At 41.3% G+C, this 15,824-nt stretch overlaps 1 protein-coding gene across 3 annotated transcripts in view; it reads left to right on the top strand.

Annotated features, from left to right (window-relative positions):
- The window catches only part of PPP1R9A (protein phosphatase 1 regulatory subunit 9A), a 159,364-nt gene that overhangs the window by 84,323 nt on the left and 59,217 nt on the right, over positions 1-15,824 (top strand). For all 3 annotated transcript variants that reach the window (XM_075211785.1, XM_075211783.1, XM_075211784.1), the window contains exon 5: positions 9,011-9,115. In XM_075211785.1, coding sequence (XP_075067886.1) covers positions 9,011-9,115 — 105 coding nt within the window. The remainder of the gene's footprint in view (positions 1-9,010; positions 9,116-15,824) is intronic.

Raw genomic sequence — 15,824 nt, 5'->3', positions numbered from 1 at the left:
AACTTTAAGGTAGTGAAAATGCTCATTAGCATAACCTTAGGATTATATTTACTAAACTGCGGGTTTGAAAAAGTGGAGATGTTGCCTATAGCAACCAATCAGATTCTAGTTATCATTTTGTAGAATGCACTAAATAAATGACACCTAGAATCTGATTGGTTGCTATAGGCAACATCTCTCATTTTTCAAACCTGCAGTTTCGTAAATTGTAGTTCTCCATACAAAAAAAGCTTTAAAAGTTAAGGTTAAACAGATTGATACCTCTCCAAACACACAGAACGTGAGACTTCACATGTACGTTGGGTTTCCTTCCAGTTACTAGGTAACACGTTGTTTTCATGCAGATGAAAGACATCCTTGTGTCGTGTTTATCACTTCGTGTTACATTGATCACCGGTTCTTCTAGTGATTGATGGTGGTGTAGGCGATTTTGCTTTAGGTATTATTTTTTTCTTTACATGTAAATTGTCCCTGTCACCTACATATAGCGGAGGAGGCTATTTTGTTTGCTGAAGCCAATATTCATGAGCACGCAGCTTAGCGATGTAGTAGGAACCAATGACAGTGCCTCGTGGATGTGCTGCGTTATCACGAGTAATAGGCTCCGCCCACAAGATGGCTGCTCCCACTGTGTGTGACAACAGACACACCTTATTATAAATCTGAGCAGATTCCTCCAGCTAAACTTACAGGCATACCTTGAGTGCATTTAGACTCATTAGCACTCAACTCTCTATTATTGGTTGTTCCGTTTTGCAGCTATTGTAGTTAGGTCTGTTTTGCAGAGAGATATCTTTAAATATGACGTATATTGTGTTTGACACCTGTCCCTGACCCAGATTATAATCTTCTACTTTCCTTATATAGACATCTGCACACCGCTGTTACTGTATGCAGGGTGTAATTCTCAGTATTTGTTCCTGTTCTGTATGAATGGAGATCTACATCATACATGCCCACTTTAAAACTCTCCCCTCTGAGAAATCCGGGAGTGGAGGTGAAGTGACAAGTTCAGGGGGGTGTGGTGCCACAAATAACGTCATTTTGGCCCCTTGTCAAAGTGCTGCAATCGCAACATTGCGCTGCGGGGAGGCGGATGATTTTCGGTGAAACGCGTCATTAAGGCCCCAGTCTTGACCACTTCACTAGGAAGCGGGTGGGATCCGTGAGAAAGGTCTGATCTCCAGGGGTCTGGGAGGACTACTAGAAATATGGGAGTCTACCGGACAATCTGGGAGAGAAGGCAAGTATGATCTGCATAGTGCAACTACTCTTGTTCTGGATGCAGTTCTAAGTATTTGTTCCTACTCGTTATAAATGGACAGTTGGTGCTACTTCTTTTGTTCTGTATGCAGGAAATAATACTCAGCATTTTTCTTATTATGTATAAATTCACAACTATATAGTGCTGCTTCTCTTCTGAATGCTGGATGTTATTCTCAGTATTCAAAGTGAATACAATAAGCCTGATTTTGAATTAGGAGCAAAGCAAAGAAAATAAGCAAATTTGCACCTGGGCTAAACCATGTTGCATTGGAGGGGGAGGTAAATTTAAAATGTAAGGACATATTCATAGTTGGGGTAGGGCATGTCATAGATCAACTTTCATTTCAGTGTAAAAATAAAGCCATCAAGTATTTGTGCGCTACATGGAATAACAGCCAGTATTTCTCTGGCGTGCAAAAAAAATAAGTCAATTTGTGCCCCTTGCATTGTAATGTGGTTTGTACAGGTGCATAGTTGCTCCTTTGCTTTGCTCCCAACTCAGAATCAGGCCCAATGTGTTTCTCATCTGCAGAGGAAATCCTGTATAACACAGATTACCCCAGCAGAGGGCAGGCAGGACAGCCCTGCGTAAGGGGTTTCCTGCCTGCTGTAAAACCAGATATAATAAGAGCAGATCAGTTAGATTTAGTTTTTTGGGGTCTATTTATGAACAATCGGAAATTGCTCACGTTAATTTTCATTTCTTAATGCAGTGATAAGAAACAAAATAACTTGGCAATTTATTAAAATTGATTGGCTGGGTCAGCGGATAGGAGCTTGTCGGTTCTTATGGCCTGGCTGAGTTTGTGATTGGGGGGGAGCACGAAGCCTGCCGGGAGGGGGGTCCGAAGACCCTTCTGCTGTGATGCTCTCCACATAACGGCTAACAAAATCTTCAGATGGCGTTAGTTACCGGGGTCAAGCTCTGATTATCTGAGCTGGATAAATAGGGCAAAATCAGTCCCTGTAGACACCTATGGATCCTGGATTTGCAATTGAAGAGGCTGGGACTGCAGCAGATATCGTAGATATCCTCTAATAATAAGTAGCCTAGAAACTTGCAAATGCTGCACTCTTCTTCAGTGGTTCATAAATAAGAACCCTTTAGTTCGGGCAACAGATGGAACAAACCAGGGCTTCTACTGGTAAAAATTAGTACTAAAAAATAAAATATAAACTAATCAAGAAAATAAAATAAAATCCATATTTGTATTTATAACCCTATCTCTCCTTCAAATATAACATAAATAGCGCATATGTGGTATTGCTATACCTGGGTAATCTAGCTGATTACAAGTAAATTAAAGGGCTGCTTTTGGAGAGCGTCTTCTTAATCATTCCTATTTAGAAAGGATCCCCCAATGTCACCTGTATTGGACAGCCAGCCACTGTCGAGCGCTCTATAAATACAGGAGACCAATAAGTGAAATAAGTCGTCTTTTTACAATTTTTTTGGGCTTTGTGCTTGGAAGTAGGTATTGGGACGTTTTGTATCAATAGTATATTTTTAACTTTAAAAAGATATATAATATAACATATTAGAAATGTTGTTTCAGCTCTGGCAGAATCTGATTTCCTGAGACTAATTCTCAGACATATTCCCAATGTACCTGCTGTTTCTTACTTTGAGAGATTTACCATTGTCTGGACGTCTGCGAGGAAACCAAGATATCTACTGTTTGCAGCTGGGTTGAATTTATCTCAATATATAAAGTCTCTGGAACTAAAAGCGTGAATAATACAGCCCCTACACGCTTCCTCTCGGTGCAGAGTAGCGCAAATTGTCTTCTGCTAGTACGAGGGAATGGATGGCTATGGGCTGTTTAAATAATTTATGGGAATAGTGTTCATTTAGGACTGCAGAAGTACAGGAACTAAACGGTATAAATCCATATTTGCCTAATTTCAGGCAGTGCAGTCCGGGAGAGGGGCGTGACCAGAGGACAAGAGGGGAGAGGCGCGGTGAATCGCATCATTTTGGCCCCGCGACAGAAATGACGGTTTGTTGCGGGGGAGGGGCCAAAATGATGCGATTCACCGCAAATAGCGTTATTTTGGCCAGGGAATTGCGGGATGCGGGAGACTTGCCTGCTCTACCGGGAGTCCTGGAGACTGACCTGGATTTCGGGAGTCTCCCGGACATTCCGGGAGAGTTGGCAAGTATGTTAATAAATCTAGTTTTTGAGTCTACTCTATTTTGTGGCTGAGCCACTTTGTGCCTCACACCTCAGTGAAGTCACTAATTCGTACAAATAAATGGCTGCTTCCACTGTGTAAGAGATGGATACACTTTTTATTATTATTATTATTATTATTATTCTCTATATAGCAGACACATATTCCACAGCACAGTACAGAAAGTTCTCATTCAGTACATCAGTGGCTCCCCCTTGGAGCTTACAATCTAATTTCCCTACTGAACACACAAAACAGGACCGTATAACCTAGCAGCATGTCTTTGGACCATGGGATAAGATCAGAACACCAGAAGGGGACCTCTCTCTCTCTGTGAACCAGGGGAAACGGACAAACTGCACACAGAGAGCACTTTAAAATAAAAATCTACTTGCACCTGATAGGAATGCTACAGAGGTAGGGGGGGGGGGGGGGTGTCATATTTTCATTTATTGAAATTTAATGTAAAATCTATCAATATATTTGTTGTAGTCATTAAGATATTAGCTAAAAGAAATCCTTGTTGGGATATTTGAGAGCGTTCAAGCCAAGCACCAGATTTGCTTTGTGAAGTACCATTATTAGAACAGCTACAGCTGTTGTAGCAGATAATTGGTGGTCTCTGGTAGTTATTTAGCTGGTGCAGCAGATAATTGGGGGTCTGTGTAGTTGTTTCATACTCCCGAGGCTGAGTGGAGCAGGGTTAATCATGGATCTGTCCGACAAGCCTTTGTGATCCAAGTGACGGGACTGGTACATCTGGGAATGTCATCGGCAAACCTGTACCCAGGAATGAAACTAAATAGATCCCAATTATTTACAGCAGTTTAGTGCTAGAGTATAAAACAGCTACAGTCCCACTTTTTTTTGGGTTGTAGAATAGAATCTAAAGTAATATTGTTACAGAAATCTGTATTGAAGCATTAAAATTGAAATATCTGCTTTGCAGTGCCCAAATGATGTAGAAAAAGCAAAAAAATAAACAATTGGGCAAACCTTCTATTAAGGAAAAGTAGAGGTGTTGGCCTTAGATTCTAGGGCCTGATTCATTAAGGATCTTAACTTGAGAAACTTCTTATTTCAGTCTCCTGGACAAAACCATGTTACAATGCAAGGGGTGCAAATTAGTATTCTGTTTTGCACATAAGTTAAATACTGACTGTTTTTTCATGTAGCACACAAATACTTGATAGCTTATTTGTACAATGAAATTTAAAGTTGATATTTGTGTGCTACAATGATAAATTTACCCCTCAGTCTGTTTGCTTATCTCCATTCCCCTCCTCTCGGTATTAAACATGTCCCTGTCACATACATATAGGGCTCCCACGTGGCCTGGTTCTGTCAAACACGCTATAATCAGGAAGGGGCAATGTGGTTACTAGTTGCTTCTATCCATGCAGGATGTGGTGATTACGAGTTAAAATGCCATCTTACATACCTCCAAATCGGAAACAAAATAATCCCTGTCCCATTTTGCCCACAAATGGACAAATTTGGTTAAAACTCCATCCACTTTTCGTAAAGACATGCAAATTGGGTTCTCCCACCAAAATTTGGACAGTTGTCAGGTATACATCTTATGTGATTTGGTGAGATATGTTAGAGCCAAGGCACACCATGTGGTAGTCATATCTTTACACACAGCACATACCATTGTATCACCATCATAATGTATTTATATAGCGCCACTAATTCCGCAGCGCTGTACAGAGAACTTACATCAGTCCCAATAGAGATTACAGTCTAAACTCCATAACACACACACACACACACACATGCACAGACAGACTAGGGTCAATTTGATAGCAGCCAATTAACCTACTAGTATGTTTTTAGATTGTAGAAGGAAACCGGAGCACCCGGAGGAAACCCACGCAAACACGGGGAGAACATACAAAGTCCACACAGTCCATGGTTGGGAATTGAACTGATGACTCCAGTGCTGTGAGGCAGAGGTGCTAACCACTAAGCCACTGTGAATTAGCACCCATTTTATATGTATGTACATGTGTTACCATTAGCAGAGGCCGGTATCTGGGGTAGATAACATTATACTTCTTCTGATGGGAGCAGCTGGATAAATCAGGACATTCCATCAGAATACAGGCTAGCAATTACCATGTACACATGTCACACAATTAGCTTCAACATCCCCTTACTGACATGACTTAGTACCCCTAAACCTGAAATACAAGTGACTTTGCATAAAAGTGGTACTAACATTTACAGATATTATATGTAAAAGTTCCAGTTATCAAAACGGAAAATATTTGAGAGAAATGTGTGATCACAAGGGGAAGATATTTCCCTACGCACAGCGGTCTTCCTGTCATTAATCGCAACTTTGCAGAAGTGGCTGATTTGATGTATTGTACTCAACGGTGAATGAAACCAGAATGTGACACATCTAAGTTCAATCAAAGTATGAAAACCAGCAGGGCCTCAGAGGAATGAATTAAATATAGTAATGCATTCCCTTCACAGAGCAATCCTGCAAATGGTTGCGCAACTGATACATTGCAAAAAGCATAATTTTTGCAACAAAAAAAATATATATACGCACAGCCTGCAATTTATATGCATTATTGGTAATGGAAAATGAAGAAATAAAAAGAACTTTTCTTTGCAGCGCTATTCGGAAAGCATGAAATAGTCACACAGGCTTAATGAGTTAACATCTAAATATCCAACAACCAGCGCAGATCATGCATGACTAGAACATCGGCAGGCTTATTGGACACAGATTGAACAAGCCACAACATCACTGCATATACATAAGGTTAATGATAAGATTTGTTGTTCAGCGAGGCATAGGGCCTGCTAAGAAATGCACAGTATGTTTCTACTTTCACACCGGGCTGAGATTACAACCTCAATCTATACAGCTCACAGAAAAACATCATCCTGTATTTAACACGGTGCCAGCAGCTAGAGAGACAATTTAATAGCGTGTTAAATTGGTCATCAAAATATGATTTTTAAATGTTTTTTACAATCACACTTGACAACTTTTGAAACATAATTTCAGCAAGATCATGAATTTAACACCAAAGGGGGCGTTTCCTACTCTGCATAAAGGGGTGTGTCCGGCTCTGCCATTGGGCCTTTCTCGTGCCACCCAAGGACGTTCCCCCCATTTATTAAATTGCTTCCAATTGCGCTATTTTATTTATTATCAATATCATAATACTTTTATTTTTACTTGTAACACCTAGTAGATTTGTGTGATACAGTAAGATATGTTTTCTATCTCATCCTTATATAATTCCTTATTTGCATTTTTGTTTTCCTATTGGTACTATTCAGTCATCAACGGCTCGCATGCATAGAAAAGCAAATAGAGATTTATCACACAATTCCAGGAGAATGAGATACTCTCCCGGGCGTCAGGGAGATCTCCCAATATTCAGGGAGTCTCTTAGACATTCTGTGAGAGTACTCAAGTGTGTTTATAATATTATAATATTACAATTGAATTTTATAACCTGCTGCTGTTAGTGATTGCTGAGTTTCGATTATAATTTTCTTGTCACCTTTTGATCAGAACTTATTTAATAAACTGTATTGTAATTAAAGCCTAATACAAAACAAATTCCTCTACCCTTCTCCGTTCATCCGGGAGAATGTCTAGTGATAAGTGTCCTAAGTATAGTACGTTCTCGCAGGGCAGTGCTCTGTCTCTTTACTGCCAGCCTTCCTCACTGATGTAGACACTCAGAATATGGACATAAGGAAGACATAGGGAGGTCCATGCTAAACAATTATTACTATCTTGTGTCTTCATCTCCTTGAGATTCAGAGATCTGCGGAATATATAAATAAGGGATAACAATAATAATGCTTATTAAAAGCTACAGCTGGGAACATGAAAACACTTTGGGGTATAATTACTAAACTGCAGGTTTGAAAAAGTGGAGATGTTGCCTATAACAATTCGCCCGCGCTGCCCCCCTCCACTGGAACAAGCTCCTTCCCTCCATCAGAACTTCCCCTAATCTGTCCAGTTTCAAACGGGCCCTAAAAACCCACCTTTTTCTTAAAGCCTTTCTGTCTCCCACTTAACTTCCTACCTTATCTTCTGCCTCTGTCCCCCTACTCTCCCTCTCTCCCCTGCGTCTCTCTGTCTGTCCACCCCTCCCCTTAGATTGTACGCTCCTCTGAGCAGGGCCATCTCTCCTCCTGTTTCCATCACTTCTAACTCTGCTCTCCAGCTACTTAGCCCTCCTCCTCGAGGTCCCCCGTCCCCTCTCGCTCCCTCCTCCCCCCTGGGGGTCTCCCTGTCTTCTGCGCCCTCCTTCTTGGGCCCCGTCGTTTGCAGATCCTCCCTCCCCCTTCCCCGCCCTCTCTAGCTGTGCATTGAGCTTACTGAGTTGCTGTGTTTACTGTACTGTGCTGTCTCCCATTGTATTGTAATTTTGTTTGTCTCTGTACGGCGCTGCGGACGCCTTGTGGCGCCTTATAAATAAATATTAATAATAATAATAGAACAACCAATCAGATTCTAGGGGGTAAATGTATTAATGTCTGGATTCTTCAACTCCGGCGTGTTCAGCGTCTTCGGCGATTAAATTTAAAGCGGCGCTGCATTGTAAAGGGAAGTTTCCCTTTACAATGCAGCGCCGCTTTAAATTTAATCGCCGAAGACGCTGAACACGCCGGAGTTGAAGAATCCGGACATTAATACATTTACCCCTAGCTGTCATTTTGTAGAATGTACTAAATAAATGACAGCTAGAATCTGTTTGGTTGCTATAGGCAACAACTCCACTTTTTCAAACCCACAGTTTAGTAAAGCTAGCCCCTTGTGCTTTAGCTGCATTCCTGGATAGGATGAAAACGTGTCTGTCCAGTAGAGCCCTGGAGACTGCTGCATGCAGTTATGTTTCCCAGTGGACACTCATTTGCCTGAAATCCGCAGCTAAAAGCTCAGTGTGACACTGCGGAGGAGGATGTGCACAGAGCTGATGTCTTCCTATTGGTCAGTGTGGCCACACCCCCTTTCAGATACTGTTTTAGAATGGCAAGCAATACTCCCAGAGCTTTTACTGTATAATGTGCAATGGAGAGCTTGCTGTCTCTTTGAAGGATCATTTTATACAAAAGAAACATGTTTCAGCAGCCTTAGTGATTGTACTTGATATAAATGCTGATATATTTATCTGGCTCCAGAGTACATTAGGAAGATTAGGTCCTATATGCATATATACGATTTGGTATTTAAAACATATAAAATCCTAGGTTTATCTTTCATTTACTGTTGATAAAAGAAACCCTGTCTTCTAAATATTTAGTTTTTCAGTGCAAGTTCCTTTATTTAAATTATTTTTAATAACTGACGGTATAGGACACAGTATCGATTTAAATGGTCACTTTGGTAATAGTTTTACCTTTTTCTTTACAGTTTTTTTATTTTATTGTTTTAAAGCAAATACAGAACTATGGAGAAACCAAACAATGAGTCTACTCACTGTTAATTCAGCTGTTTTATTACATGTGATTTCTCATTGTTTGACATCTTTATTGTTCCATATTTACTGTAATAACTGTGTTTATGTTTTTTTTTTAGGATCGTCGTCAATGATCAGATCTTAGAAGTAGATGGGATTAGTCTGGTTGGAGTCACCCAAAATTTTGCTGCAACTGTTCTCCGAAACACCAAAGGAAAAGTCAGGTAACCGGTTTATCTGTTCATTCTTACACCTCAGCCTTTCTTGCGTTTTGTAATTATATGTTTGAAAGCCTCTTGTCAGATTTAAGCTATTCTTAAATTGCCTATTCTATAAATACTTCACGTTCATTATGCAAAGTTCATGTGATTCCAGCCAACACAAGTTTTAATATATATCCCTAAGTAACTAGCCCCAATGTCTGCAATACTCTAAACTCCCTCTTTCAGCTGCTATGGGCCTCATATTTTAAGCCCCCCCAAAAAAAGATGTAGTGCAGAAACTTTTTTGGTGGTGCCGGGTGCCTCAGTTTTCACAAGCGCTAGATTTCCACTAAAGTACTTGGGTTTGCGCAGCAAGTGGGCACCGATGAGAGGATTTGGGCAAAGCCTCAACGTTCTTTGCAAAGTACAAAGTAGGAGCACAGGTGCTTCTAGTTTTTGTGGAGCAAAAAAAAAAAAGATGTCATTTTGTTTAATGAGATTATTGAAATGAAATAAAATGGGGTGAAGACGCATTGTTAGTGGCATTATTTGCTGTTGCAGAGGGGCGCACAGCTATTTCCAGTCAACACAGAGACTTTTACAGCAGCTCTAAGCTGTGGGAGATCAGATCTTGTCCTATACTTTTTACGAAACGCGCATGGTGCCTTCCAGTTGTACTTTGGCGGAGAAACGCGTTTCTGCACTTGCAAAATGTAAAGCAAAGCTTCAAAAGAACAAAAATGCCACATGTAAGAAAGACAGTCCTGATATCCCCTCAACCTCATGAATGAATAAATATAAAAAATTAGTCTTGTAGTGTGCCTGGGTGTTCACTGAGAGCAGAGGTGTACTCCTTGATGTGTGCTGGGCTGACTAGTCTATGCCACTAGTGTAAACCCAACGCATTTTGCGATGGAGATCTACTGTGCTTAGTGAGTGCAGGTCTAGGTCTGCCTTTCTAATCACTGCGGGAACCCAGGAAGGAGCGTAGTACATTTTGGAATTTGTAGTCTGTGGGTGGTAAGATCCATCCATTCTGTAGGAGCCTGGGCCTGATAAATGCAAATGTTATTAATATCTAGCCTTTTTTACTGATTAGAAAGACTATGATTGACCGGTAGCAAAACATTACAAAGTGTCACGACTAGGTAAGCGCTTATCTTCAGCCATCTAGACTAACTATTGTTTTGAAGTTGGGCAACCATTAGTTTATTTATGTTCTATTTTAAAGTCGGTTTTCCACCTTCTTGTTATAAAGTGAAAACAGCTTTATATGCAAGCTCGGGATTGCTGATTGTGCTACATCTATATTATTTTGTAACTGAGGTCTCCACTTACAGGTGCTATAATTTTCCATTGATACGTCCTGTTTGGGGAACTCAACGTAGGAAGAATTTACATAGGAAGTAAATCCTTGCTATGAAAATGATCATAAGAACGGAACATATGGAATGTGAAAGATGCGTTTCACACAAAGGAAATTGCCTCATCACATCTGCCTTAGAGGGGCTTTAGCAGCCCCTCTAAGGGGGCTGCTAAAGTAGAGTAGAAAATTCTAAAATTCTAATGGACAATCCACCTTTCCCTTTAGCACCATGAAGCACATCAATTGGAATCCCAACAATTATTATTGTTAACATTTATTAACATTGCCTTGTTGCGGCTTCCCCTCAGTGCTGATTCGCAGCGCGAGCAGCAGAGAGCTCTTAGCAGAAAACGTTCACATTACTAGGATGGAAGGTGTGAGGTGTGGCGGCTGTCAAAATTTGGTTTGACTGCGTAAGACAGATGGATTACAGAGACCTCTCACCCCCCCGCATTTTACTTAATCCAACAGACATAGCAGATTTGCATATCAGTCGTCGAGATCTCATTGCTCCATGTAAGTCTGGTACACACTACATGTTTCTCAGCCAACTATTGAGTCAGTCTAGCGATAAACGACCAATATTGCATTAGTGTGTATAGTTGAACGATGAACGATAGTCGGTCCAAAGTACCGATCGTCGTTTCATTTGATTGTTCATCAGAAATTTAAATCTCGTTCCAGCCACCCTCCGATCCTGCAGTGTGTATGCACCACATGGCTGTCTGCCCAGAGAGAGCGTTAGCATGTTGTCGCTGTGTTGGTGTTGTTAAATGCAGAGAGTGCTTTAGGTGGAATAATTCATCCGTTCGTTCTGAGACTGAAAGTTTGTTTCAGAGTCACAGAAGCTAACGAAATTTATAATGACATTGTGGAAAAGACAAAGTGTATTTTGTGACAGGAATGAATGACTGAATGAATATTATGGGCCTCATTTACAGTCGGACGCAATGTCCATTTCAGGCGCATCCTGCACATTTCCACTGATGGGCATGTGCAGTAAGTAACAGTTCCCTGCAGTTCCGTCTGCTTTTCAGACGCAAGTGTACATTGCGACAGCTTGTGTCTCAGTACCAGGGAAAGGGTGGAACACGGAGATATCTAGGTGTGACCGTGAATAATTCAGATACTATGGGCGTTTACCTGCAAAAACTACCCTAGTAAGATCAAGACGCAGGTGAAACACACGTCAAAACAAGACTGAAAATGTGCGGCACGAATTAAGTGGCGCAAGTAGTTAGCTAGCTGCAGGAACTGGTCGCAGCGTGGTAGGGTATTACGAGTGGGACGCCACTGGGGTTGCATGCCACTCGTAATACCCTACCAAGCTGCGGCACACTACTGTTGGACCAGATGAAGGGCACAGATCTGACGGTAAATCGTGTATATTGTGTACACAGGAATCGGCAGACTGATTGGAACTTCAGTCGTTTGTAAGATTGTTAGTGATAACAAATTGTGTACTCAGCCTAAGTTACTATATAAGGATCCTGTAGGCTACTTTAGAACTTTCATAGTTAAAAAAAACAATGAAAAAATGAGCTGGGCAATTTGCTAGTTTATCAAAATAAAAATAAACTTAAGTAGATATTCCCTATAGTGTGCACTTATCATCATCACAAATTATCCTATTGTAACTGATCTTCCCTGGCAGCCTCTCGCCCCTGACTTTGCAGCAGCGATTAGTGAAAACCTTTGTTCCATTGTAACAATTGTTGTTTTTGCACAGATACATTTGTACGGAATGAAATGCCTTTCGGTACAGGTTTCCCGTGTTGTCATTTCCTATAACAAGGAACAGGAAATGATGAGTTGGATAATGAAATGTAGATTGGACTATCCAGAGGAAAATATTCCATTTCACAGAGGTTACCAGTTCAGTTTGTTGTTTCAGACAGCCAGCAATAAGAGGGTTATGTTAATTTGTTAGCTAGTCCCTGGGAATAATATATCAATAAGTCAGTACTATTCTGGAGGAGAAACTTCCAGGATATGCCACTTACATAACAATCCTTGGAGACGTCGCTTTAGTAGTCGCTTTAGAGGCTATTCAGCTGAACATTGACAATAGAATCTGGAATCGCTGCAAATTTTGCAACATTGTATCTAGTACAGCAAGTTTAAAAAAGGGAAAAGGCTCTGGCATGACTATTGAGCATACTTGCCTACTTTCGCAAAGTTATTTCCGGGAGATGAGCGTGACTGGAGGGCGGGAGGGGGCGGGACAGAAAGGCAGTCATATACACGAGAGAGAAGGGAGGGGGAGAGATTGGTAGAGGAGATGTAGAGTTGAATGTCGTCAGCGTACAGATGATATTGGAGACCGAAGGAGGTGATGAGATCACCCAGGGAGGTAGTGTACAGCGAGAAGAGTAGAAGGCCAAGAACCGAGCCCTGAGGAGGGCGGCGGGTGGGGAGGATGAACCAGAGATGGATACGGAGAAGGAGCGCTGGGCAAGGTAAGAGGAGAACCAGATGAGGACAGAGCCAGAGAGACTGAGAGAGAGGAGGGTTTGCAACAGAAGGGGGTGGTCGACAGTGTCGAAGGCCGCGGAGAGATACAGGAGGATGAGCAAGGAGAAGTGACCCATAGATTTGGCTGAGAGAAGGTCGTTAGTAACTTTAGCCAAAGCGGTTTCAGTGGACTGTAGGGGGCGGAAGCCAGATTGGAGAAGGTCAAGGTGGGAATTGTCCAAGAAGTGTTTAGTGAGGTGGTTGCAGACAACCCTCTTGAGTAGTTTAGAGGCAAAGGGGAGAAGTGAGATAGGGCGGTAGTTAGCGAGAGAAGAGGGGTCAAGATTGGGTTTTTTAGGATGGGAGAGAAAAGGGCATATTTGAAGAAAGAGGGGATGATGCCAGTGGAGAGTGACAGATTGAGGAGGTGAGCAAGGTAGGAGCAGGCAGTAAGGGAGAGGGAGCGAAGGAGGTGAGAGGGGGTGGGATCCAGATTGCAGGTAGAAGGGGGAGAGGTAAGGATGAGGGAGTGAATTTCTTCACCCGAGGTAGGGCGAAAGGAACACCAGAGATGGTTGATAGAGGAGGGTGAAGCAATAAGAGTGACAGGTGCAGAGGGGAGATGTCAAGTCTGATAGCATCAATTTTAGAGGAGAAAAAAAGAGGCAAATTCAGAGGCAGAGAGGGAGAGCGGGATAGGAGTGTGGGGGGGGGGGGGAGAGAGGAGTGAATTGAATGTGGTGAAGACGCGGCGGGGATTAGAGGACTGAAAAGAAATGAGGGAATTAAAGAAGGATTGTTTAGTGAAGGAGAGGGCAGAGCTGTAAGAGGAGAGGATAAATTTGAAGTGAATGAAGTCGGCAACAGAGCGAGATTTCCTCCAGAGGCGCTCAGTAGCACGAGTGCACTTCTTAGGGTTAGGGCGAATTGGGAGTGCCAAATAGTCAGTTATAGTCAGTTTCTGTATGTCCAAAGTGATGTAACGCAAAATCTGTCAAGTATCGGCATTTCTGTGCTCTAATGAATCAGGCCCAGAATGTCGATACCTACAGAATCTTGTTTTAAGAAGCACTTCTACAAAGGAGAAGTGAACACTGGTATATGGTGGTTTATTATTGCAAAATCATATTACTGCTGAGCACATAATGATAAAAGCTTCTTTTACTTTCTAGTAATGATGTACATAAGATAATTTTTCTCTGGCTCAAAGTAACATATATATATATATATATATATATACAGTATATATATATATATATATATATATATATATATATATATTGGAAACATTTCAAACATGCACTGTTGCGGAGATGTCCTTAGGGAATGAGTTGTCCGAGTTATGAACCTGAGTTCTATATTCCGAAATAAAGGCCAATTCCACCTAGAAAAAATGTATTAATTCATATCTTAATGGAAAGGTTGGACACCTGCTATTTCTGGCCATGACTCCCTGCTGGTGAACTGATTTTATTTCCAAGTAAGGTGATATTTCCTATTAGTGAGTATGCCAGCAGAATGCCAACTGTCTTAATCTGCTACATGGGCTTTGAGAGCGCTCAGTGCTTTATGACCCGTAGGGATAATGTGATTAGTGCATAAGTGCTTTTGGTTCTTTCTATAATGCAAATGGTTTAAATACTGTCTTCAGAAGGGCTAATGGTAAATCTGTCCTTCAAGTATCCGATTATATATATTACAGTGCAAGACTTTGAGCCATACTTGCCGGAGCCTGTTACTGTGTTGCATTTCACAGCGAGTGAAAACGCATATAAAACGCTATGCTGTTGCGCATGTGTATGATACGTGCTTCACTTGTGATTTACCTGCAGTTGTTTTTGTAAATGCACCCCAAGCGCAGTCGTCATTGAACTTTCTCTTTCATTCCAATTACCCATTAATTTCAATGAGGTTTCCAAAGAGTAGAAACCCCTTTGAAATGAATGGGATGTTGATGTCAGGATTTGAACCCAGGGCCTCTGCTTCTGCTGTGCTGACTGAGCTATTCAGGCTGCTGGACAGCTCCTTGCCTTCACTCTGTGTTGTAGCCCAGTTTCAATGCTATCCTGATGTTCCATCGTGTTCTGACTCCTCCCCTTGATTTCCTATAAAAGCCTGGCTTCTTCCTCTTTCCCTTGCCACATTATTGTGCTCTCTGCCAGTGATCTTGTGTTCCTGTTGCTGCATCCTGTTGTCAGCTATTGCCACTTGTGAACTGACCTCGGCTTCTCCTCGACTACACTTCTTCCTGACCCCTTTACTTATAGACTTACTGTGTACCGAACCCGGCTACGTTGGAACATTTTTTATTATTCAATCTTCCTGTGGCTTGCCTTCCTTACCAGCACCTATTAAATTAAATTAATTAAATATCTATTGATGTAGGGAGGGGGGGGGGGCACAATAGCAAGTGCTGTGCACTCCATTTATTTGTATGAGCCGGAGTCATTAAGGCACGTATACTGAGCGCCACATGCGCTTATTAAAACTGCACTGGCCTAACCTTTTGTGTTACCTCCTAATTATGTAGAAACACAAAAGGCTATTGACACATAAAATAGAATGGGTTTTATTTGTAAATGCATTTGCATGCATTGGACTTCCATTAAAAACATTTCAACACCACAACTTAATTACATATTTTTCACTTTGCATTGCAAAGGAAGCTGATACATTTGTGCATAAATGCATACTAATTGTTCTTCATTATTACACATTGACTGAACCAATATTCTTGCAGCCTATCAATCCGCTAATAGATGCCGCATGCCTCAGTGATGTCACTAGTTCCTATAATATAGAATAATAATGTACATAATAAACAATATAGTGTTTTTCTACTTTGTGTAGTCAACATGGACCTTCAAATAAGCCAACTCACTGGTCCTTTTACATTCAGGGCTTGTATAC

This window comes from Mixophyes fleayi, chromosome 5 (assembly GCF_038048845.1).
Source record: "Mixophyes fleayi isolate aMixFle1 chromosome 5, aMixFle1.hap1, whole genome shotgun sequence".
Classification (NCBI taxonomy): domain Eukaryota; kingdom Metazoa; phylum Chordata; class Amphibia; order Anura; family Limnodynastidae; genus Mixophyes; species Mixophyes fleayi.
This window is presented reverse-complemented; position numbering and strand designations above follow the sequence as displayed.